The sequence below is a fragment of the Acomys russatus genome, chromosome 23, assembly GCF_903995435.1.
Source record: "Acomys russatus chromosome 23, mAcoRus1.1, whole genome shotgun sequence".
In the NCBI taxonomy this organism is placed as follows: domain Eukaryota; kingdom Metazoa; phylum Chordata; class Mammalia; order Rodentia; family Muridae; genus Acomys; species Acomys russatus.
In genome coordinates, this window is record NC_067159.1 from 54,417,052 (window position 1) to 54,441,958 (window position 24,907).

Sequence of the window (24,907 nt, forward strand, 5' to 3'; positions counted from 1 at the left end):
AGTCTAGTGGAGCCGAACACTAGGGTGGCCTGTGTCAGAGGCATGGTCTTGAGAGCATCTGCATTTTGCACCTTACCGCTGGGCTGCGCCCTTCCTCCCCATTCCCATCATGCCTCTCGAGTCTTTATTTTTAATTCATGTTCTTCCAATCTGCTAAAACTTGTCCCTCTTCAGTGCACTCTTACAAAGCTGCCATAAACCTGATTTATCTGGTTTTAGGAATGTGTACACAAAATAATCCATTGAGGATGCTAATTAAGATGCAATTAATGGAGCTAGGCAGTGGTGGTACATGCCTTTAATCCCAACACATGGGAGGCAGAGGCAGATCTCTGTGAGTTCAAGGCCAGCTTGGTCTACAAAGCTAGTTCCAGGACAGCCAGGACTACACAGTAAAATTCTGTCTCAAAAAGCAAAAAAAAAAAAGCAAAAACAACAAAATGAGAGAGAGAGAGATAAATACCCTCTTTCAAACACATGGCAATAGAGAATATATAAGTAGTCAAACAAGATATTGTATATGCTGAATATACAATAATGTTAATTTATTTCTTCAAAAACGTGTATTATTTGAATTATAACTTCTTGTTAATGTTGAAATATTGAACCAAGGTTAGTAAAATCAACATATATTACCAATAAATACTGTAAAATATCTATATATTAAAAATCCAGGGGCTGGAGAGATGGCTCAGAGGTTAAGAGCACCGGCTGCTCTTCCAGAGGTCCTGAGTTCAATTCCCAGCAACCACATGGTGGCTCATAACCATCCATAATGTGATCTGATGCCCTCTTCTGCAGTTCAGGTGTGCATGTAGGTAGAATACTGAATACATAGTAAATAAATAAAATCTTTTAAAAAATCCATGTGAAGGCTGGAAAAATGACTACTGTTAAGAGTGCTTCTTGCTGTTCCAGAGGACCAGAGTTAGACTCCTAGCATCTACATTGGGGGCTTACAACCAGTTCAAAGGATCCAGTGTGCCGCCAGCCTCTGCACACACAAAACACATGTGGCACATACTAATACTGACACATGCACAGACACACAAGCTAGCAAACCACTGCATGTGGAAATTCTTGTTGATCTAATTACTGTGAATACTGTAAGTACTAAATAAATGCTTCCATGTGCACCCAAGTCCAGGGACTTATTTGTTTAAGAAAAAAACCACGGGGTGTGGTAGCCTACATCTTTAATCCCAGCACTTAGGAGGCAGAGACAGGTGGACTAATATGAGTTCGAGGCCAGCCTGGTCTACAAAGTGAGTCCAGGACAGCTAAGGCTACACAGAGAAACCCTGTCTCAACAAACTAAACAAAAAACAAAACCCTACAGAGTAGGCCTGTGAGCTATGACTTTATGCACAAGTCATCCACTGAGATGGAATTTTAAAATGATGTGTTTGAGAAAAGAAAGGCCTTTTCCCATTAAGATAACTGACAGCGTTTTCTTTTGCTCTTTTACAAAATAACAGTGGCTTTTTCATAAGCCCTGATATCATGGTAAAAGCCACACACCTGTGAGGACACTGTTATATAAAAGGCTCACGTTTGAGTGTGTACATATTTCTTATTGTCACCTTAGTATTGTACTCACATTGCATTAGATAGTAAAATAATTTCCAATAGTTAATTCTTTACATTTTTCATGTATATGTGCACACATGCATGTACACCATGGTGTGCACGTGGAGGCTAGGCCACAGCTGTGTGAATTGATTCTCTCATTTCAGCATGAGTTTCAGGAACTGAACTCAGGTTGGTAGCAAGTGCCCTTAGCTAATGAACCATCTTGCTGGTCCAAAATAAATAAAATTTAAACAGAAGAAAAACGCTCCCTGGAGACACACAAGGGAGGTAAGCTAGTGCTGTCTTTCTACTGCCTTCTGTGTAATAATGGTGGACAGAGTGAAGATCAGAAAGAAGTCAGTGAGTAGAAAACCAGGCTCCTGAGTGCCAGGAGCAGGGCTGCTGGCGACTCGCTCCAGTGTCCTTGATGCTTGATAAAGTTGAGGCCTGTACTGACTGTCAAGGACTTTTCTTTACTTCCCAGCACCATGCTAGTGAACTTCAGAATCACTTAGTGTTAGAATTTGGAGACGATATGTCAGGATGTGAGTGACACATTATGTCAGAATAGAATGCAAGTGCTTAAAAGTAGCTTTTTAAGCCTCTTTTTTTTATTATTTACTTTTTAAACTAAAATACTTCCGTTAATATTCTGAACTATCACTTTTAACCATACTTTTTATATAGGGAAGTACAAATTTAATATGACTTCACAAATGAAAACTATGGCATGATTTTTCTAACAAAAACTTTTCTTTAAAGAGTTGTCACTTTTAAAGTTATTCTAATGAACATTTTCCATCTAGAATTCGTAAGTGAGAATTCTGGGGTTGATATACTGTAATTTTCAACTAAAATATAAACTGAAGCGGCTGAGCCGTGGTTGCCGTGTAAGCTGTGAGCGGTCACTCCTCCGTGCTCCCTGGGAGGCCCACAGCTCCGGGAATGTCCTCCTCATGCTTCTTTTTGAGGCTCCTCAGGTACGTCCGTAGCTGCTCTGGCTCCAGCTGGGAATTCCGAGCAGCCTGGACAAGCCTTGTGGCAAGGTGGTACACAGCTCTCTGCCTGTCCATCTCAGGGGAACTCCTCTGATGTTGCTGTTATTGAAAATATGAAATTAAAATGTAAATGCATATTTAATTCATATTTTGGTACTATCCTATTTGTTTTCATAGAAATAGGAACTCAAAGTCAAACACACACACACACACACACACAGACACACACACACACAGACACTTTAAAGAAGTACTATCCTGGAGAATTAAATTCTCTTCAAGGGGATACAAGATGGGGCACCAAGTGTGCATGGTACCTGAATAGCAGGACAGCAGTGAGAGCAGAGTGACTGACTGGCTGTGCTGTGGACCCCAAAACCCCAATGTCTGTGTTTCCCAGGTGAGTCAAGAGCCCAGGTTGTGGTAAACTCTCCAGTCCAACCTCAGGTACCCGGCTAACCCTGGGGGCTCCCACCACACAGCCTCGGTGAATACCTCCCAGGTACTAGGGGCTGTACACAAATGTTAATCCAGAACATGGCTGTTCTGGCAAGAGGAAACATCCAAAGACCCTCTACGTCTGTGATCCAGTGAGCAAGAGATCATATCCGAAGATGATCTAGGTCAGTGTGATCCGGCTGGAATAAAAACATGCCTTTAATCCAGGAGACAGAGGCAAACAGATCTGAGTTCAAGGTCAGCCTGGTATAGAACAAGTATCAGGTAAAGAAAAACTTAGGTCCAGGCAGTACATGCCTTTAGTTCCAAATGAAGGTAGTTTGTAGAAGGAAGCACCCATGTTTTTGAGTGGCAAAAAAAGTCAGAGATTTGGCAGAATAGGATATGCTCATCTCTCAGGAGAAGAGAAAAGGGAAGCTACTTAAGAGACAGCTTTACAGAGAAGAGGCAGTTTTTACCAGGACAGTAATAGAGAGACGGGTTGCAGAGAGACGATTCAGGTGAAGATGGAATGAGCCAGAAAATGAGAAGAAAGCAGAAGATTAAAGCAGATTGCTGAGTTAGTTTGAGGCTGAGCAGAGCAATTCCAGGCTGAGTGAAGCCAGATTAAATAAGTCATCTGGGAGAAGAGTTGAGCCAGAACAGCTGAGTTGAACCAGCCAGCCCAGAGCTCAGAAAGAACAAGCAAAAGTGAGTTTGTTAAGTCTCAGAAGCTGAAAACATTCTAGGCCTAGGTTGAATTGTATGGAGGCTAGAAGCTTCCAGGACTAGGCCTAGGTTAGCAGAAGGAGGCTCATATGACAATTGAGCAAGGAGAATAAATTACTTTTACAGGGTGAGTGCTCCAACTGGGGGCACCCACTCCCACGCCCAGGCAGTAGATACTTTCTGGGTACCTTGGCTCATGGCCCCAACCTCAGATCTTCCTGTGAAGTGGATTCCTTCCGAGACCAGGGCAGGCAGCTCCAACTTTGAGCTTCTGGTCTCAGTGAACACAGTGTCTGAGCACAGTGTCTGGGCAGTGAGGTCCCATTCACCTTGGAGCAAGAAATCCAATAGTAGGCAACCAACTCCAGGACTTCCCTTGGCAAGAGGAGGGTCCCCAGGCTCCTGAGGAGCCCACTTGGTCCCCAGGATCATGCATCTGGGGAGAGGTTCTGGCAAATCCCTAAAAATCACCTGCGAGTCTGAGACCATTCCCACCAATCTGAAGGCACCTACAGGAACATCCAGCTTCCTTCCCAGGGCTCTCACCTGCCCCCCAAAAAAACCTTCAGCAGGCAACAGGATCTACCATCCAACACCATAGACAGACAGATGGCTAAAGGCCAGCATAAAAACATAATCAGCAAAAACCAGAACAATATGGCATCTTTAGAACCCAGTTATTCTATGGCAAACAATGCTGGATCTCCTAACACAGTTGAAATTCAAGAAAATTATATTAAATCTATAATTAAGAAAAAGATAATGGAGGAAATAAAGAAAATCATTAAAGAAATACAAGATGGTATAGGCAAACAGTCTGAGTCCTTTAGAAAGGAAATGAATAAATCCCTGAAAGAATTGCAGGAGAATACAAACAAGTAGAGAATTGAACAAATTGTTTAAAGAAAGAGAAGTAGAAACAGTGAAGGAAATCAATAAGATGGTTCAAGATCTAAAGATGGAAATAGAAACAATAAAGAAAGCACAAACTGAGGAAATCCTGGAGAGGGAGAACTTGTGGAAGAAAACAGGAACTGCAGAGGTGATCATTCCCAACAGAATACAAGAGATGGAGGAAAGAATCTTGGGTATAGAAGACACAATGGAAGAAATTGATGCATCCATCAAAGAAAATGTTAAAGCTAAAAAATTACTGACACAAAACAATCAAGAAATCAAGGGCATCATGAAAAGATGAAACCTAAGAATAACAGGAATAGAAAAAAGAGAAGAGTCCCAGCTCCAAGGCACAGAAAGTATTTTCAACAAAACCACAGAAGGAAGTTTCCCCAATCTTAAGAAAGGGATGCCTATCAACAAGCAAATAAGAAGCCAGCAGAACACCAAACAGATTAGGCCAGAAAAGAAAATCCTCCTGTCACATAATAATCAAAACTCTAAATGTACAGAACAAATGAAAATATTAAAAGCTGCAATGGGAAAAGGCTAAGTAACATATACTGGCAAACCTATCAGAAGCATGCCTGACTTCTCAGCAGAGAAGCCAGAAGGGCCTGGGCAACCCTAAAAGAGGCCACAGACGCCAGTCCAGACTACTATACCCAGCAAAACTTCCAGTCACCATAGAGGGAGAAAACAAGATATTCCATGACAGAACCAAATTTTAACAATACCTATGCACAAATCCAGGCCTATAGAAGACACTAGAAGGAAAAATCCCATCCAAGGAGATTAACTACATCAAAAAATACACAGGATATAAATAACATCACTACAGCAAAGTCAAAAGCAGACAAGCACACAAACAGTTCTACAACCAACACCAAAATAAAAGGTTCTAACAGTCACTGATTATTAATATCTCTCAACATCAACAGACTCAACTGTGCAATAAAAAGACAGTAACAGAATGGATATGATGTATAAACAGGACCCATCATTCTGCTGTGTACAAGAAACACACCTCAGAGACCAGGAAGACATTACCTGAGGATAAAGGGTTAGAAAAAGGTTTTCCAAACAAACAGATCCAAGAAGTAAGCTGGAGTAGCCATCCTATTATCTAACAAAATATGCTTTCAACTAAAATTAAAAGAGATCAGGAAGGACACAACATACTTATCAAAGGAAAATTCCACCAAGATGACATCTCAATTCTGAACATCTATGCCCCAAATACAAGGGCACCCACATTCATAAAAGAAACATTACTAACACATCGAAGCCCACACTTTAATAGTGAGAGACTTCTACACCCCACTCTCAGCAATGAGCAGATCATTGAGAGAGAAACTAATGGAGAAACAATGACACTAACATGTTATGAATCAAATAGACATCTACAGAACTTTCACCCAAACATGAAAGATTATACCTTTTTCTCAGTACCTCCTGGAACCTTCTCCAAACTTGACGATATAGTAGGTAACAAAGCAAGCCTCAACAGATACAAGAAAATTAAAATAGTTGCTCATATCTGACCACCATGGACTAAAGCTGAACTTCAACAATGATAGAAATGACAAAAAGCCTACACACATGGAAACTGAACAACTCTCAAGTCAATGACAACTGGGTCAGGGAAGAAATAAGAAAGAAATTGAAGACTTCCTAGAATTCAATGAAAATGAAGGGACAATATAATCAAACTAATGGGACAAAATGAAAGCAGTGCTAAGAGGAAAGTTCACAGCACTAAGTTCCTTCATAAAGAAATTGGAAATATATAAGCAACCTAATGGTACACCTGAAAACCCTAGTTAGAGGTGGATAGAGAAATAGACACACAGAAGAAGAGTAGATGGCTGGAAATAATCAACTTCAGGGCTCAAATCAATAAATTAAAAACAGAAAATTAAAAGAATCAATGAAACTAAGAGTTGATTCTTTGAGAATATTAAGAAAGAAAACAATTCAAAGAATCAACAAAACCAAGAGCTGCTTGTTTAAGAAAATCAACAAGATAGACAAACGGTTAGGCAAACTAACTAAAAGGCAGATAGACTATTCAAATCAACAAAATCAGAAATGAAAAGGGAGACATAACAACAGACAGTGAAGAAATCCAAAGAATCATTAGGTCTTACTTCAAAAGCTTATATGCCACAAAATTTGAAAATCTTAGTGAAATGAACAATTTTCTTGATAGATTCCACTTGCCAAAGTTGAGTCAAGATCAGCTAAATAAATTAAATAGTCCTATTTCTCCTGCAGAAATAGAAGCAGTCATCAAAAGCCTCTCAATGTAAAAGAGCCCAGGGCCTGATGGATTCAGCATGGAATTCTATCAGACCTTCAAAGAAGAGCTAATACCAATTCTCTTCAAATTATTCCACAAAATAGAAACTGAAGGAGCATTACTAAACTCATTCTATGAGGTCACAGTCACCTTGATACCTAATCCACACAAAGACCCAATAAAGAAAGAGAATTTCAGACCAATTTCTCTTATGAACATTAATGCTAAAATACTCACAAACCAAATCCAAGAACACATCAAAAATATCATCCACCATGACCAAGTAGGCTTCACCCCAGGCATGCAGGGGTGGTTCAATATATGGAAATCCGTTATTGTAATCCACTATATAAACAAACAGAAAGAACCACATGATCATCTCCTTAGATGCCAAAAAGGATTTGACAAAATCCAACACCCATTCATGTTAAAGGTCTTGGAGAGATCAGGGATACAAGGCACATACCTCAACAATAAAGACTATATACAGCAAGCCAATAACCATCATCAAACTAATCGGAAAGGAACTTAAATCAATGACACTGATATCAGGGACGAGACAAAGTTATCTATTCTCTCCATCTCTTCAATACAGTACTTGAAGTCCTAGCTAGAGCAATAAGACAACTAAAGGAGATCAAGGGGATACACATTGGAAAGGAAGAAGTCAGACTACCACTACTCACAGATGACATACTATACATAAGTGACTCCAAAAATTCTACCAAAGAACTCCTACAGCTGATTAAATCCCTTCTACAAAGTGGCTGGATATAAAATCAACTGAAAAAAATCTCTAGCCCTCCTCTATACAAAAAATAAATGGGCTGAGAAACAACACCCTTCACAATAACCACAAAACCCATAAAATATGTGGTGTAACTCTAACCAAGCAAGACTTGTATGAATAAAACTCCAAGTCTCTGAAGAAAGAAATGGAAGAACATATCAGAAGATGAAAGGATCTCTCATGCTCCTCGATGGGTAGGATTAACATAGTAAAAATGAACATCTTACCAAAAGCAATCTAGAGTCTAAATGCAATTCCCATCAAAATGCCAACAAAACCCCTTACAGACCTTAAAAGAGCAATTCTCCACTTCATATGGAAAAATGAAAACTCAGAACAGCTAAAACAATACTATACAATAAAGATCTTCTGGAGGTATATATCAAGCCCTGACCTCAAACTGTACTATAGAGCAACAGTAATCAAAACGGCATGGAGCGGGGAGTGGAGGCACATGCCTGTAATCTCAGCACTGTGGGAGGCAGAGGCAGGCCACTTCTGACATGGACTCTGAGGCCCACTGTTGATCACTTCCCCTTGTGGGGCAGCCTTGCCAGCCCACAGAGGAAGAGGATGCAAGCAGTCCAGATGAGACTTTATAGGCTGGGGTCAGATGGTAGGTGATGAGGGCTCCCCCTTTCAGAGACTAGGGGAGGGGGAGAGGGCTAGGAGGAGGGAGGGAGGGTGGAACCAGGAGGAGATGAGGGAGGGGGTACAATTGGAGTTAAAGTGAATAAATTAAAAATACATTTTATAAATCTCATGAATGTTTACTACTTTATGAAAGACTCATATCCTTGAAAATAATATTTAAAGAAAATATCCTGCTAAATCAGCCAAATTCATAAACAAAATACCAAAAGGGAACAGAAAATCCAGCAAATAATGGGTCTGCAAACACATTTTGCTTTAAAAGTTGTGGGACAACCCTGCTTACTGTTCTGCGGTAACCACAATTTTAAATGTTATCCAGGAATATGGTGAGTTATCAGAAAACCACTTCTTCAAAGACACAAAAACTTTTGGAGCCTAACAGAAAATACAGGAGTAAATAAAATAAAAAATAAATATAAGTTGAGATATAAAATCATGACTGATTCTTAACAAAGTATACCTAAGAATATCCAAAAATAATATTTAAAATAAATTACCCGCCAGTAGGACTTAAAGAACAAATATTAAGCTAGAATTTTTTTTATGGTTTTTAATGTATGAGTGCTCCAAATTCCAGCATAGATGGTTGTGAGCCACCATGTGTTGTTGGGAATTGATCTCAGGACCTCTGGAAGAACAGACAGTGCTCTTATTTGCTGAGCCATCTCTCCAGCCCTAAATTTTTAAAAAACTTCTAATTTACATCTCTGACCAAGCTAGATAAAGTAATCAACATTTTCAACCCTAACTACTTGGAAAATCTTAGTAAGTTTCCCAGAAGTATTATTTCCTAAAATCTTTCTCAGAGGCAAGCATTTCTCTCTGTAAATATATTTTCCCCCTTTTCACTACGGTAAAATGAGTAAGGTTCTATAAAGTAGAACGAGATATCACATACTTAGTCATCTATTTGTAACCTAATTAATTACTCTTATTTATATGAAAGTCACTGGGTATCTGTTCCAGGCACCAAAGCTTTTGTCTATGCGTCCACCTGATGTGAGAATGGAACTGAAGCAGTTTAGTTTCCAGTAGAAAAGGCCTGTCTGAAGCAACAGATTATGGCAGTCATAAAACATTCTGTAAGAGAGATGCTCAGAGAGGGAAAGCTCACTTCCAGCTCAGATCAGGAGAAGCTTGTAGAAGGCAGAGAATCTGGAGCCAGTCTTGACTGGTAGAAGTGCCGAGAAGGGAAGGCTGTGTGTAGACAAATAGCCAAAACACAATTAGGGAAACGATAAGTGACAGAAATGCAAATTATGTGGTGCTAACTGATGTGAGGAGACCCTACCCCTAACTCTGGGCAAAAGGGCAAACTGCTGAGCCACAAGAGACTTGGGAAATGAGGACAGGCAATGAAGGGTTCTTTAGAATGAAACCAATGTCCAAATGGCTGACAAAGGGATTCACCTTTATGATTTGGCAAGCAAAGTGACAGTCCAGGAAATCAAAGGGAAAAAACACTAAAAACAATGACAACTGGGCACAGTGGCACGTGCCTACAATCCAAGCACTCAGGGAGGCAGAGGCAGGTGGATCACTGTGAGTTTGAGGACAGCCAAGGCTACACAGAGAAACCCTGTCTCAAACTGCTCCCCTCTAAAAAAAATTGAAGTTGAGTATGACTTCAGTGTTGGACCTACAACTTCTTAGCACGTCACTTACCTCTATGAGCCTGTGAAGCTATAATTTACCATTTAGAAACAGGGCCATTTACTTCATAAAGAAAAATGAAGCTTAACCTATGAGACTGGGTAGAACTTAAAGCTAAAAAATTCAAATGTTGCAGAGTTTTTTTTTTTAAATGCATATTTCAAATAGATTTACTTTCTCAAAATAAAGTTAGCAGCAATTGCTTACAGAAACAGAATTTTGTTTTTTGATCTGCTAGGAGAAGTCGTGACAACCCAATCTCAATTTTTTTTCTTAACCTAGGCCCATGGGGGACTTACAGAAACTGAACCACCCACCAGAGCATGCATGGACTAAACCTAGGCATCCAACACATATGTAACTGAAGGGCAGCTTGGTCTTCATGTGGGTCCCCTAGCAAGTGCAGCAGGGCTGCGTCTGTCATGGACTCAGTTGCTTGTTTTCAGATCACTGTCCCCTGGTGGGGCTGCCTTGCCGGGCCTCTGTGGAAGAGGATGCTCTTAGTCCTGATGTGACTTGATGTGCTGGGGTAGGGTGGTAAGGGGGGGGCTCCCCTTCTCTGAGGAGAAGGGGAAGGGGATGGGGGAAGAGGGTGGGAGGATGGGAATGGAAGGAGAGGAGGAAAGGGGTGTGTTTGGGAATATAAAGTGAGTAAATTTTATAAACATATATATTAAAGTTTTTTACTTAAGAATTGGATTTTCTACACAGAGAAACCCTGTCTCGAAAAACCAAGAAAAAAAAAATTGGATTTCAGCTGGGCGTGGTGGTGCACACCTTTAATCCCAGCACTTGGGAGGCAGAGGCAGGCTGTGAGTTCAAGGCCATCCTGGTCTACAAAGTGAGTCCAGGACAGCCAAAGCTAACAGAGAATCCCAGTCTCTAAAAATCAGAAAAAAATTGGATTTTCTATCTTAAATATCTTGATTATGAATATGTTCAAATTAAAAGCCTTAATAAAATATATATTAAAATATTTTATTCACTTATCTACTACAACTCCTCACAAAAAAACCCAAAAAAACAAAACAACAACAACAACAACAATAAAAAACTCGTGACAGAGTTAAACCTAGAGAAACAGCCATGGGCCAGTTTCTGTGCGTTGGTGAGTGAAGCTCTGCTGCAGCCCACCCTCCTCCTCACCTAATGCTGCCCTTCCTTCTGCAAGCTGAACTGGGCTCACACACGCAAGTGACTACATCACACACATGCATCTAGAGAACACCGGCAGTCACCATGTGAATGTGAAGCCCTCACGTCCTTGGACAGCTACAAGAGGCTGCTGGCACGTGTGCAGAGCAGCCTTGAGCAGCCACGTGCAGCGGCATGGAAGTTCTTTACAACACAGCGTGCCTTATAATAAGGGAATGCAAAGACTTTGTCTTATCTTATTTCTACAAAGTTTGGAGGTTTGGGGTTTGTTGTTGTTTGTTTGTTTTGCTTTGCTTTGTTTACCGAAATTTGCCTTGTAATTTGTGCTGTGATCTCTCTGGCATCCAAGACAATCGACGGCGGGAGTGAGGAGGCCTCTGCAGCTTTTAATCCTAAAATTATAGAAAAGAAATGTTAGTCTCTCCTTCTGTCCAGTCTGATCCAGCAGACCAGGAGCATGATATTCCACCAGGACTGCCTCACACGAAGGACATTGTCAACCCTCGCTCGCTGTGCAGGTGCCACAGTTTACCGAGCCTATGTCCGTAAGAGCAACAGACGCAGCGCCATGCTTACTAAGGAAACTATTGCTGCTAGGCTTGCTGAGCCAGGGCGGACACATGACAGTTCCCTGTGCCCTGAAAACTCCACACACAGGACAATTCTCCCCATCTCACTTGAGCCTCAGACAATGGGGCCGAGAGTGATAAGGGCAAACATCCAACGCAAAGGAGCTGTGAAGTTCATTTCCCACTTTAAACAGTGGAGCAGTCATATCCATAGATAAAAGTGATTTCTGGAGACTTCAATGTCTGGGTAAAGTTGAAAATTTATCCAGAACCTCAGAATCTGCACGGTACATAATGATTTACATAGAACATAGTTGACAAGAGTTTAAGAATATCAAGGTTTCGTAATATATTCCCTTTTTCCTCTTCTTTCTCTTTCAGTTATTTTCAAGACAAGGTTCTCTGTGTGTGCGCAGCCCTGGCTGTCCTGGCACTCCCTCTGCAGACCAGGCTGGCCTTGCACTCAGAGATCCACCTTCCCCTGCTTCCCAAGTGCTGAGATTAAAGGTGTTCGCCACCACTGGCTGCTATGTTGAATTTTAAGATTTTTATATTTAATTATAAAATGCTCTGAAAACAAAACGACTATGGCAATGTGTGTCTAGAAAATATATTTTCAATTATATAATTTACAAATACAAACTGTTATACTGGAGCTGGAGAGATGGTGCAGTGGTTATGAACACTGGCTGCTCTTCCGGAGGTCTGTGTTTGGTTCCCAGCACTGACATGATAGCTCACAGCTGTCTGTATATCCAGTCTCAGAGGACCTGACACTCTTCTTCTCAGCTCCTAGGCACCGGCCACACAGGCGGTGCACTACATGCAGACAAAAACCTCATATACATAAAAAAATAAATCTTAAAAAACCTGTTATGCTTTCTAAGAAGCCACTTCTTCCCAGGCTTCCCTGCATTGTTCTAACCATACAGTTACTGGCTCAGTTCAGCTGAGATAAAGGAAAAGCAAAGAGCAGACCCTATGTAACCCAAGCTCACAGACAGCGAATGTTCTAGAAAGCTTGTAAGCCCTGGGAAGGATGAGGGACAGCAAATGAAGGGAAGGAGGCTTTCCCTAAGAGACGCGCACTGTTCTGATATCTATGTGTGCAGTACCGTAGTTTTTTTCTTCGGTGAGTCCCCTGGAAAGTTTGTAAGTATACAGAATTGCATCTTTATTTCTTGAGGTATTCTTCATGTGCTGAACTTCAAAATGCATGTTTTCTACATTAAGATATAGGGAATCTATATGGCATAGTTCCAGGAAGTGGGTAGTAAAAAGTGTGAATGCCTAGAACAAATAACAAACAATGAGTATTAGTACTTTTAAATTACCTAGAAAATTCTATTTTAACTATTTAAACACAACACATTAGCTTAACTTTACAACTAGTTTAGCAAAGACACAGGAATGAAACCAGTATCTTGGAGACTGCCACGATCAGTTTATGGTTTTTGACATTCCCATCCAATGAAAGGTGAACTTGTTTGTGCATGTACACTATGTTATGTGGAAGAGAACCAACTCCACAGAAGGGAGCTGACCTTTACTAGACACACAGCCACTGCCTAGAGAAGGGACCACAGCTCTCTGCCCACACCCCGCAGCACTTCCCTTACGTTGCACATTCTTCACACTGACTTCCCTTCTATACAGAGCACTGCAATATGGGATTAATGACTTATGTTAGGTTTTTAAATTCGTAAAGGTTTCATTTTGTGTTTGGTTTGGGGGAGTTGTTTTATTGTTTGGTGTTTGTTTTGCTTTGTTTTTTTGTTTTTGTTTTTGGTGTCATGGGTTAAATCCAAGAGAAATTCCCTGAAATTTTCAGTTTTACTAAAGAAAAGAGAGATCTGAATAATTGGTTATATTCTAAAATATTACACATAAGCCGGGAGGCTGTGGCACATGAGAAGCAGAGGCAGGTGGATCTCTGTAAGTTAAGGCCAGCCTGGTCTGCAGAACAGGCCAAGTCAATCAGAACTATGCAGAGAAACACTGTCTAGGGGAAGATATTACACATCAGAGGTTGACAGAGCATTGGCTAAAATTTAAATATTAACATGCCAGGATTCCCAGCACTTGAAAGGCTGAAGCAGGAGGACTACCACCAGTTTGGGCTACACAGAGAATACCAGGCCATACATCTAGTGGGGATATGTTGTTTCAGCCAAAGATAACAGCAAAGGAAAGAGAGCTGTGACATGTGACTGAACATGGACATTCTCCACAGCCCACGGCAGCTGAGGCTCAGGCGTCACAGGGGGTGAGAGCTGTACAGGAGGGTTAGTGAGAGGTCACAGCACAGCCGGGAGGAGCCAATCTGGTCCTGTGCAGTGTCTCATGGGGAAGTGATGGGAAAGGGCAAGACTGGCAGCTAAGTGGCCTCTAGAGTAAACAGGTCAGCAGCTAATGACTGTTTGACAGTAATGTGCTTAAAATGTGTGCATCAAGGGGTGCAGATACAGCTCTGTGGTAAGGAACTTGCTGACCACGTGCCAGGGCCTGGCTTAGAACCTTATCAGCACACACATGCACACACAAGTTCGTAAACTCTACTAGGTTAACTCAACAGAAAAATGACGTTTTCAGGGCCTATAGACTACAAACACTGTGCTAGACACCAAGGATTGGATCCAGGTTAGAAAATTAACTGTAAGCATCTTAAAAGTAAGAAGCAACACAAGCTTCTAACTTCCTGCTAGGAAGGAGATATCTTAAAGTGTTGACGATGACTATTCTTAGGTACTGCAGAATATCACAGAAATATTTAGTCAAGATATTGACACTGTATCAGTCAGAGGCCTCAAAAGAGTCAGATCTAGGGGGATCCTGTTTCTTCTTTCTCTTTCCCTCCCTCTCCCTGCCCACCCCCCTCTGTTTATGCATGTGCACTCATTATAAAGATTTTGTTCAGCTGGGCATGGTGGCACACGCATATAATCCCAGCACTCGGGAGGCAGAGGCAGGTGATCACCGTGAGTCCGAGGCCAGCCTGGTCTACAAAGTGAGTCCAGGACAGCCAAGGCTACACAGAGCAGCCCTGTCTCAAAAAGGCAAAAAAAAAAAAAAAAAAAAAAAAAAAAAAAGAATTTGGTTCATAGTCACAGAAGCTAACAAGTACCATAACCAACTGTTGGTAAGCTATAGATTCAGGCCCTATGAGGTGATTCTAGCCAAATGCCACCAGAAAGGTCATGCCAGAGTCTGAAGACAGCAAGAAGCCATGTTGTAGACTTCCAGAAGCCAGACCAGGGCTCCTCTAAGTTATGGTCTGTTCAGGCTTTCAGCTTACAGGACAGGGCTATGCTGACCCCTGAAGGCTGTGAGCTCAGTCGACAGCTCAGATGTTCACTTCTTCTGGAAATATCCCACAGACATAATCCAGATAATGTTTAACAAGATATAGGATGCCTGTGGCTAGTCAGACTGACATATAAAAACAACCACAAAATACTAATTTGTTTTTTGTCTTAAGTGATACATGCATCTTGGTTATGTAAGAAATTCTGGCTAACATTTGAAATCATATAAAATATTGTGTATTTTGATTTGTCATATGTTACATGTTATATTTAAATATATAATAGCTTCTCATTCTGTATAAGGAATCACTGGGACTCTTGTTTAGGTATAAAAAAAAAAACTCCTTTGGGACATTTTAAGGGATTTTAATTAGGAGAATATACGTTTTTACATTTCTCATATCTGTGTATACTTTGAGTGGTCATCTGAGAAGTAATTTTCCAAATTAGCTTAATAAAAAAGAAAAAAAAATTACATAATTTGTAAGAATCTAGTTTCTTTAAAGGATGGTGTTTTCTTTGGGAATTTTTTTCTATGATGCCACAAGGATTATTACATGTGAAAACAACTCTGAAAATGTCTTCATATTTTGTTGTTCAGTTTGATTAAATAAAAGCCAAATAACTGCTGCATTATTTGAAGGTCTCAATTTTAATCCTTGTCTGTATCATATATATGCAACAGTAATTAATATTTCTATTTTAACCAGAAATGAAACAGAATTCCTGCAGTGTGCATGTTCCTCCCAAAATTGTTTACAGAGCTATTTGTGGGAACTGGTACAAACATCCAAACATGTTGCATACATGAAGCACACCATCTAGAGTGGACGGGGTGCTGGCATTATGCAGTCATGTCACATATATGAAGGACAGCATCTAGAGTGGACAGGGTACTGGCATGATGCAGTCATGTCACATATATGAAGGACAGCATCTAGAGTGAACAGGGTGCTGGCATTATGCAGTCATGTCACATATATGAAGCACACCATCTAGAGTGAACGGGGTGCTGGCATTATGCAGTCATGTCACATATATGAAGCACACCATCTAGAGTGGACAGGTTGTACCTTTATGCCCAGCAGATGCTCACAGACAGCGTAAGAAATCCCAATGCCTTCTTCTGTATTAGTGCCTCTGCCAAGCTCATCAATTAATATGAGTGACCTATCATTAGCATTATGCAGAATATATGCTATCTGGAAGACATAATTTTGATACTATTTATTGTAACCACACCACTGCCTTAGAAAACAAATGAAATTGGTCTCTTTATTAATTTAGCTATCAGAAATGTATTTTAATAGAGAAATCCTGCTGAGCAGAAAATAACACATTGCCTTTTTTCAGAAAAAAATCTCATGACTAATAATTCCACCTGAATAGTTCATATGTAAAAACAGAAATTTACATATGTATGAGCAACAAAACAGTATTATCTATAATATCGAAAAACAAAGCGGTTAACTAAATGCTTAAATAAACACAAAGATGGCTGCTTTCTTCTCTACAAATGGCCAATCATTATCATAAAATGTTGAAGACCAGTTCAAAATGTATTTACTTCTTTTTTTTTTTTTTTTTTTTTTTTTTTTTTTTTTTGGTTTTTTGAGACAGGGTTTCTCTGTGTAGTCTTGGCTGTCCTGGACTCGCTTTGTAGACCAGGCTGGCCTCGAACTCACAGCGATCCGCCTGCCTCTGCCTCCCGAGTGCTGGGATTAAAGGCGTGCGCCACCACGCCCGGCTATGTATTTACTTCAAAACTTACTTATATTTGCTAAAATCACAAGATATTAAGAAAAACATAGTGGTTTAACAAGTTTAAATCCATGGCAAACAAACAACAAGACTTAAGTTGACAGGAGGCCTTCTTTCTCTCTGGAGGGCATCAATCTTCCTCAAAACACAGCATCCCACCCAAACATACTGTAGCATGGCAGCTTTTTATGGAGCGAGGTCTATTTAAAAGATGTGCTTCCTGGGGGGTACTGGCACTCAGCTAGGATGCCAGCACTTAGAAAGACAGAGGCAGGTGGATCTCTGTGAGTTTGTGGCCAGCCTCAGAGGGCTATATACAGTGTGATCCTTTCCCAACAATAAAGTAAATAAATAAAATAAAGACATGCCCTCCTGTATCTAGAATGTTGATAGAATCCCCACAGCCATCTATACATGCTAAGCAAATGTATAGGTTTATTTCCCTCACTTTCTATGCACATGCAAACAAGAGGTGTGGCTGTGTAGTGACCCATGCATCCTTCCTAATCGATGTTCTACCATCTCTGCCTCTACCACAGCTGCTGTGTGCTCACATCAGAAGCAGGTGCACACTTATGGGAAACACGTTTTCTCATTCTTCCTGTTTATAAGGGCAAAGACAATGACTTTTAAAGCCAAAGAACAACAACTGATTCTATGTAAGAGTCACTGCCTTCGGAAAAGCCTGCCCGACGCCCCACAGAGAAACATGAAAGCCACATCAGCTGTCTAGAGCTGCATGCTCTGAAGTGTGAGCTTCCATTTCCCCTAAGCGACACAGGAGCTGTCTTTGACTGCCCTCTGGCTCACAAGAACTAAAATGCACACAGCTTTGGGTGCCAGGATACTTAATATGCTTTTAACACAAGGAAAGTTTGCTTTGTTACCTCTTTCATTTCTTTCATAAATGTTGATGAGTTTGTTTCAATATCGTCATCAGTACTGATTCTTGTAAAAATCTGCTCAGCAATCCTAAAGGAGGCATATTCGGCTGGAACGTAGGAGCCTGTGAAATAAAGAAGCAACTCAAGTGTTTTAGAAAACAAGGAACCAACAACACTGTGCTCCTCAGCCCTGAGGTAGGACTGTGTTCCAGATGGAGTGGTGTATGTGGAGCTACAGAGCATGGCCCCGGGCTCTCATGCTCACTGCATAAGCTACAATTGCCTCTGCTACCTGCCAAACAGAGTTATTTAAAAACCCAAATTATGTCTTATTTGATATGATGCTCAACTACATCGGAAAAAAAGAGATTACTTTAAACATCATAAATGATTAGGGTACATAGTTAAATGATAAGCATTCAAAAGAGAACCCTTGGTGGCATGCTTGTGAAGTCATCAATGGACCCGGAAGGAAATGCATATGACGGTCAAGGTGATGAAAATCACTATAAAACACAAATAGTGTGTGTTTCCAGAAACATGCAGAAATGTGTCCAAAGCAGAAGGACAGTGAAAACATATAAGTAAAAGGAAGACTGAGTTATGTTCCGTGAGGCTGTCCTTATGCTACTGGGCTATCTAAACACTCCCCATGTGACCAAGGATCTGACTGTTAGCCCATTTTTCTACCTAATGTGACAAGAAAGTCATCCCAACATCCTAAGCCAAATTAAGTGATGTCGAGTGGGAAATGTATCTCATAAAGTCCTGAGTAGATAAAGGTGATGTAATGGGCCTGGGTGAGGAACGAGGACTCGGAAGGGCAAGCAGCAAGCATCCGCTGACTGTGCTCACACTAGAGTGCTCACAGTACCGGCAGCTCACTCTTGGCCCTCAGGCATCTCTATGCTTACCTCTGATAGCTAAGTGACACACTGAATGGGTGTGGCTTTCCTCATCTTAGCAAAGAGAACAATGGGGTCAGGGTCACAAAGCTCTGAGGATGTACCTCTCCACACGACTGTGCTTTTAAACTAGCTTAAAGGCAGAGACCAGGAGTTGGGGAGACGGCAGCAGGCAAGAGCACGTGTGTGGGGAGCTGAGTGAGAAGCCTGGGGAGCCTGGGCCTGTAACTCCAGCAGCAGGGAGCACAGATAGGTGGGTCCTGGAGGCTCAGTGCCTGGCCAGCCAGGCCGAAACAGCAAACTGGGGTCAGTGAGAGGCCCTGTTTTAAGACAACAAGGCAGAGCAGGACAGGGGAGACACACAACATCCTCTCGCCCTCTAGCTTTTCATGTGGTTGTGTGCACCTACATACCCACATGTGTGGAACACACACACACACACACACACACACACACACACACACACACGAGACTGTAAAAGTAGAGCAGGCTCTAACACTTCATAGTCATACAATAAATAGTGCTGAAGGTAAATAATGAAGTGGTGGAGATAGATTTTGACTCAGAAGTATGTGGCTCAAAACAAAATACAAACATTTTCTGAGCTGCAAGAACAACTTGCAGCCGGGCGTGGTGGCGCACGCCTTTAATCCCAGCACTCGGGAGGCAGAGGCAGGCGGATCGCTGTGAGTTCGAGGCCAGCCTGGTCTACAAAGTAAGTCCAGGATGGCCAAGGCTACACAGAGAAACCCTGTCTCAAAAAAAAAAAAAAAAAAAAAAAAAAAAAAGAACAACTTGCGATGTTCCTGTGTTCTGGGAAGGGAGCAACTGGGAAGGACCCGGAGTCACACTGCCTGGGTGTGAATCAGGGCACTGCCTCCTAGAGGCTAAGACCCTTGATGTACTCAGCTATAATCCGGAGACAGCAGTAATACTCATTAGACTTTGATGAGATCCTCAGATAAGGAAGGCATGCTTTATGATGGTAAACACAGGGCAGAAGGAGCAGCCCAGCATGGTGAACTCGGGTTAGCCACTGGGACAAGTGTGCTGGCCTACAGGCAACAACTAACCCTTCCTGACCACAGGCTGCACTTTGAGCCTGACCTTCATTATCCAGACAAGGAGCAAATATTCATTAAAGGCCTACTATGTGTTCAGGTAAAAAAACATATAGGAAAAATGGGTCTTTCTCAGACCAAAAAAAAAAAAAAAAAAATCATTTATCTATTAAAAGCAACCTTAAGAGTTTTCCAGGCTGGAGAGATGGCTCAGAGGTTAAGAGGACTGACTACTCTTCCAAAGGTCCTGAGTTCAATTCCCAGCAGCCACATGGTGGTTCACAACCATCTATAATGTGATCTGATGTCCTCTTCTGGCAGAAAAGCAGATATACAGGCAGGATATTGTTACTTTTTTATTGCCATGAAAAAACATCATAGCCAAGGCAATTATAGAAGGAAGAGTTTACAAGGGCTTCCAGTTCAAGAGGGTGAGCCCTTGACCATCATGGTGGGGAGCATGGCAGCAGGCAGGCATGGCTCTGGAACAGGAGGTCAGACCCTACATCTTACCCTCACATTAGGAGTTCAGACCTTACGTCTTACCCTCACGTTAGGAGTTCAGACCTTACGTCTTACCCTCATGTTAGGAGTTCATTCAGACCTTAAATCTTATCCTCACGTTAGGAGTTCAGACCGTATGTCTTACCCTCATGTTGGAGACAGAGAAAACGAACTGGGAATGACCCAGGCTTTTGAAAACTCGAAGTCCACCCCCAGTGAAGCTCCTCTTCCAGCAAAGTCACACTTCCTAATCCTTCCTAAACAGCTCCACTAACTGGAGACCATACATTCAAACACATGAGCCTAGAGCTGCAGAGATGGCTCAGTTGCAAAAGGCGAGGCTCACAACTAAACATATGTGCCTATGGGCAGTGTTCTTGTTCAAACCATACAGTAAAAGTGCAGCTTACCAATCTGGGCCATGATCTGACAAAGAGCAATCTGCTTTAAATACGTGGATTTTCCACTCATATTCGGTCCAGTTATGATCAGAACATTACTCCCTTCTGTAATATATGTATTGTTTGCAACAGGTTTCTCTGCAGCTATTTTTTCAAGAATGGGATGCCATCCTTGTTTGATTGCTAAAGTGTCAGTAAACTCCGGTCGAACTGGAAAAAAAAAGGGGGGGTGTTTAAAAGCAGAGGTATTTATATCTAAATATCTATGGTATGCACATCTAGGCGAACCTTAGCAATTTTATGGGGCCAATTGGGGACAGTAAGTGACTATTTTATCCCAAACATACTCCTAAATCTCCCTTAACTATAATGGACACACTCAGGAATGTGGTTCTTATTCACTGCCCTGGGTTCCAACATGCTCATGAAACTTTCACATCTGTAATTATTAAAAAGAACCACATGGTCACGGGTAATATCTTCAAAATAACCAGTGACTCCTACAGTAGAAAGCTTACCTAGTGCTCCCTGAGCACTGCCTCACCACTCACACACATAGTGTTCAGAGTGGAGTGACTGAGCAGTAGAGCCACACACAGAACAGACACTCTGCCTACACCCTTGGAAAAGATGTCTAAAATCAATTGTGTAGAAAATACAGTATAAAAGTTCTGTTAGTTCACACAAAGATCTCTATGGGAGTACCTGAGGAGGAACTGTAATATCACACTGAGAAATAAACTGCAGAAATCAGCTTCAAAATGCTCAACACAGATTAAGGTTGTTCCAGAAAATATAAAGATGATTTTAAAACTACTGCAATTTGAGAATTTAGATACAATAGTTCTCAAATTAAAACAGAGCAACAAGTCACTTAATAGTTAACAAACAACTATAGGCAAGCACGTCCTGGGCTGGATGTGGCTTTTTTGGTAGAGCTTGCTTATCATGCACAGCGTCTGGGGGCCATCCCGGCACTGCATAGACGGGGCATGGTGGTGGGCGTGTGAGGTGCAGGCAGGCCTGAGGACAGAGGTCATCCTTACTTACTAAGTCCAGTTTGTGCCTGTCTGGAATATATGATAGCTGGCCCTCCCAAGAACCACCCCCCAAAAAAACCTAGAATAGTGGATCCCAAGGTAAAGTTTGATCCCAAAAAGATATGAGAGAGTAAATATTTTAGTCTGTAACAGAGCAGTGAAAAGTTAGCATTGCTTACTCTTATAATTATTTGTGATTATCATCTGGAATTATTTATATTTAAGTTTAGAAATATAAAACAATTTTTGTAAGATACTGCCCACAAAACAAATTAATGTAATGGTGCTGGAGAGATGGCTCAGTGGTTAAGTGCACTTGCTACTTTTGCAGAGACCTAAGTTCAGTTCCCAGCACCCACATGTGGCTCACAACCATCTGTAACTCCAGTTGCACGTGACCTGATCCTCTCTTCTTGCCTCCAAGGGCCTTGCACACATGGGGTGTGCATATACACATTCAAGCACTCGTGCATACATATAAAACAAAAATAATCTTTACAAATTACTCAATCAATGTAACAAATCAGAAATGCTGTTGCTAATTTTAATCACAAATATTAATTTTAATGTTATCTACAGTTCATTCTATCATAATTATCACACACAAGTCCAAGGTGCTAGCATCCTGGTGTATGATAATAACTGATAAATTGTGTAAGAAGTTTCAGGGGCTAACGACACTGAAGTGGTGCTCTGGCATTAGAAAATCACCACATATTTGTATAAAGGTCCCTGTACAGACGTGGGAAAGAACACGGCACAGTCCCTGCTCTTAGTGCCCATGTGCCCATGGACATCCCCTCTGTCTTCTGGGGTTCAGGACACCATTTCCATGAGTATTCGCACTAGAACGTTGGATCATGGCCATTTCTCCAGGGACACAGCTCAGCAGTCTCTTATTTAGGAAACCTTTAAAGATCCCTGCACCTTTGTTCTTTTTGACTTGTCAATTTTTAAATGAATAGTATTTGAATTTAACTTAAAATTTTTAAGATTAATTTTTATTGTAATCGTGTGTGTGTGTGTGTGTGCACGCGCGCACGCTTGTGAATGCAGAACCTGAGGCAGCCAGAAGGTGTCCAGTCCCACAAAGCTAGAGTTCCAGGCAGTGGTGGTGCTGGGAATCAGACTCGGGTGCTCTGGAAGAGCAGTGTGCACTGTCAGTTGCTGTGCCATCTATCCAGCCCTCAAAAGAGTTTTACGATTAATTTCACCATTGTGTGTCTTAGTTTGGATCACAGACAAGAAACTATTTCAAATAAATGTTCAGAGCTACTATATAAAATTGAGTAAGATACAAATTTCAGTATGTCACATGTCCTTTTTTCCGAAGCAAGTGACTCACCATAGTCAGAAAGAGTACAGGCATGAGCAAAAGACAGCAGCATGTCCAGCATCGACACAGTGTCAGAGAGCTTGTACAGGCAGTGAATGTACTCATAAATCTCACTAAGCAGCTTGCACACTATCCTGAAAGCACACGGGAGATGAGACATGATAATGATTTTTAAAAGAAGATATGCAGGTTTTAAATGCGTGACAAAAATAATATTCACACTTGTACACTACAAAAAGTCCATTTTTGGTGGATCATTTAAGATAAAATATTGATGTCTCAGCAAGCACAATATCGCATCTATCAGGTGAAAACCATCCATCTTCTTCTATGTTCATTGTTGAAATGATAGTCTCATTAAACATAAACAAAATAGACATTTTCAATAAGATTCTATATTTTAGAAATATAAAATATTTTACATAGATGCAATCAAGCACTCACTATACTTTACACTTATTTGTTAATAATCTGTCTCACACACAAAAACATAGACACTTATATAAACATATGCACAGAGATACAAACAGAGAGGGCTAGGGAGGGGGGAGAGAGAAACAAAGACACACACAAAAAGACCCATACACAAACACACATACAAATACAAGCATACACACAGATGCACACCATGTTCAAATCCTGTCATTATTTAGGTTTTCAAGAACAGGGTTATAATGCAGTACACACCAGGGACTTTTCCCCTTTCAAGGATAAATACATACACAAAATTTATATTGTATTAATAGTATCTGAGACCCAAGACTTGAAACTGTTTTGAAAGCCTAACCTTTCCCCCTCTGTCTCAGCCTACCAATTCTGAATGTTCTGTGTTTCCTAACTTCACGGTTACTGTCCCAGGAATAAGAAAAGAGCTGGCACTATTAAGATGTTGCTTTAGAAATATACCAGAGTGTGAGAAGCCAAGGCTCACAGAACACAGGAAAAGAATAAGCTGACTTAAGCCTGAGATAAGGCCATGGCACAGGAGCGCTACACAATGGCCCACGCATAGTACCGGGGCACAGCTCACTCTTCTTATTACATCTCCCCTCACACTCTCAGTGAGACTCATTCGTTCTCAACACAATGGCAGACTTTCATTTCTAACATTCACAGTTCAGCCATCTGCAATCAGACAGAGTCAATTAATTAAATCTATTATAATTCCTCAAATTAAACCAATTTAATTTAGTATTCAAATATTTCAAATGTTCTTACATGTAGGTCATATGATAGATTTCTCGTAAAGACTCTTGGCATCTTTCATTCATTTTAATTAAATCTGCTGATGTAAAGCTATATGAATTCTTCACTTTAGAAATCTGCAGAAGTTAAAAGCAGTGTCAAGTTGTGTATATGAGATGCACATGAGATAAAACATACAGTTCATAGGACAAAAAGATTGTGTTTGGGTTAGCCACATTAATTTCTGAGATAAAGTATTGTAAAGAAGTTCTGAGCCGGGCGTGGTGGCGCACGCCTTTAATCCCAGCACTCAGGAGGCAGAGGCAGGCTGATCGCTGTGAGTTCGAGGCCAACCTGGTCTACAAAGTGAGTCCAGGATGGCCAAGGCTACACAGAGAAACTCTGTCTCGAAAAACCAAAAAAAAAAAAAAAAAAAAAAGAACAACTTTCTCTAGCCGGGCGTGGTGGTGCATGCCTTTAATCCCAGCACTCGGGAGGCAGAGGCAGGCGGATCGCTGTGAGTTGGAGGCCAGCCTGGTCTACAAAGTGAGTCCGGGACAGTCAAGGCTATACAGAGAAACCCTGTCTCGGAAAAAAAAAAAAAAAAAAAAAAAAAAAGAAGTTCTAAATACTGACTGTGAAAAACAAAAGCAAGATTAGATCAAAGATAAAGAAATATTTGTAACCCAATCTGTGCAGTATGCCTAGCTGATAAGCCTGGAAATGGCCCTGTAGAAAAGTTAGAAGTCTACATCTCATGAGCAAGTG

At 41.1% G+C, this 24,907-nt stretch overlaps 1 protein-coding gene across 1 annotated transcript in view; it reads right to left on the reverse strand.

The window, feature by feature from the left end:
• Positions 1 to 2,307: 2,307 nt before the first annotated feature.
• The window catches only part of Msh4 (mutS homolog 4), a 59,765-nt gene continuing 37,165 nt past the window's right edge, over positions 2,308 to 24,907 (reverse strand). Inside the window, exons 13-20 of the mRNA XM_051165759.1 lie at positions 24,173 to 24,276; positions 22,964 to 23,088; positions 20,588 to 20,788; positions 17,711 to 17,829; positions 16,136 to 16,264; positions 12,873 to 13,047; positions 11,492 to 11,580; positions 2,308 to 2,669 (exon numbers count right to left, since the gene is read on the reverse strand). Of these exons, the coding sequence (XP_051021716.1) occupies positions 2,478 to 2,669; positions 11,492 to 11,580; positions 12,873 to 13,047; positions 16,136 to 16,264; positions 17,711 to 17,829; positions 20,588 to 20,788; positions 22,964 to 23,088; positions 24,173 to 24,276 (1,134 nt within the window). The 3' untranslated portion in view covers positions 2,308 to 2,477. The remainder of the gene's footprint in view (positions 2,670 to 11,491; positions 11,581 to 12,872; positions 13,048 to 16,135; positions 16,265 to 17,710; positions 17,830 to 20,587; positions 20,789 to 22,963; positions 23,089 to 24,172; positions 24,277 to 24,907) is intronic.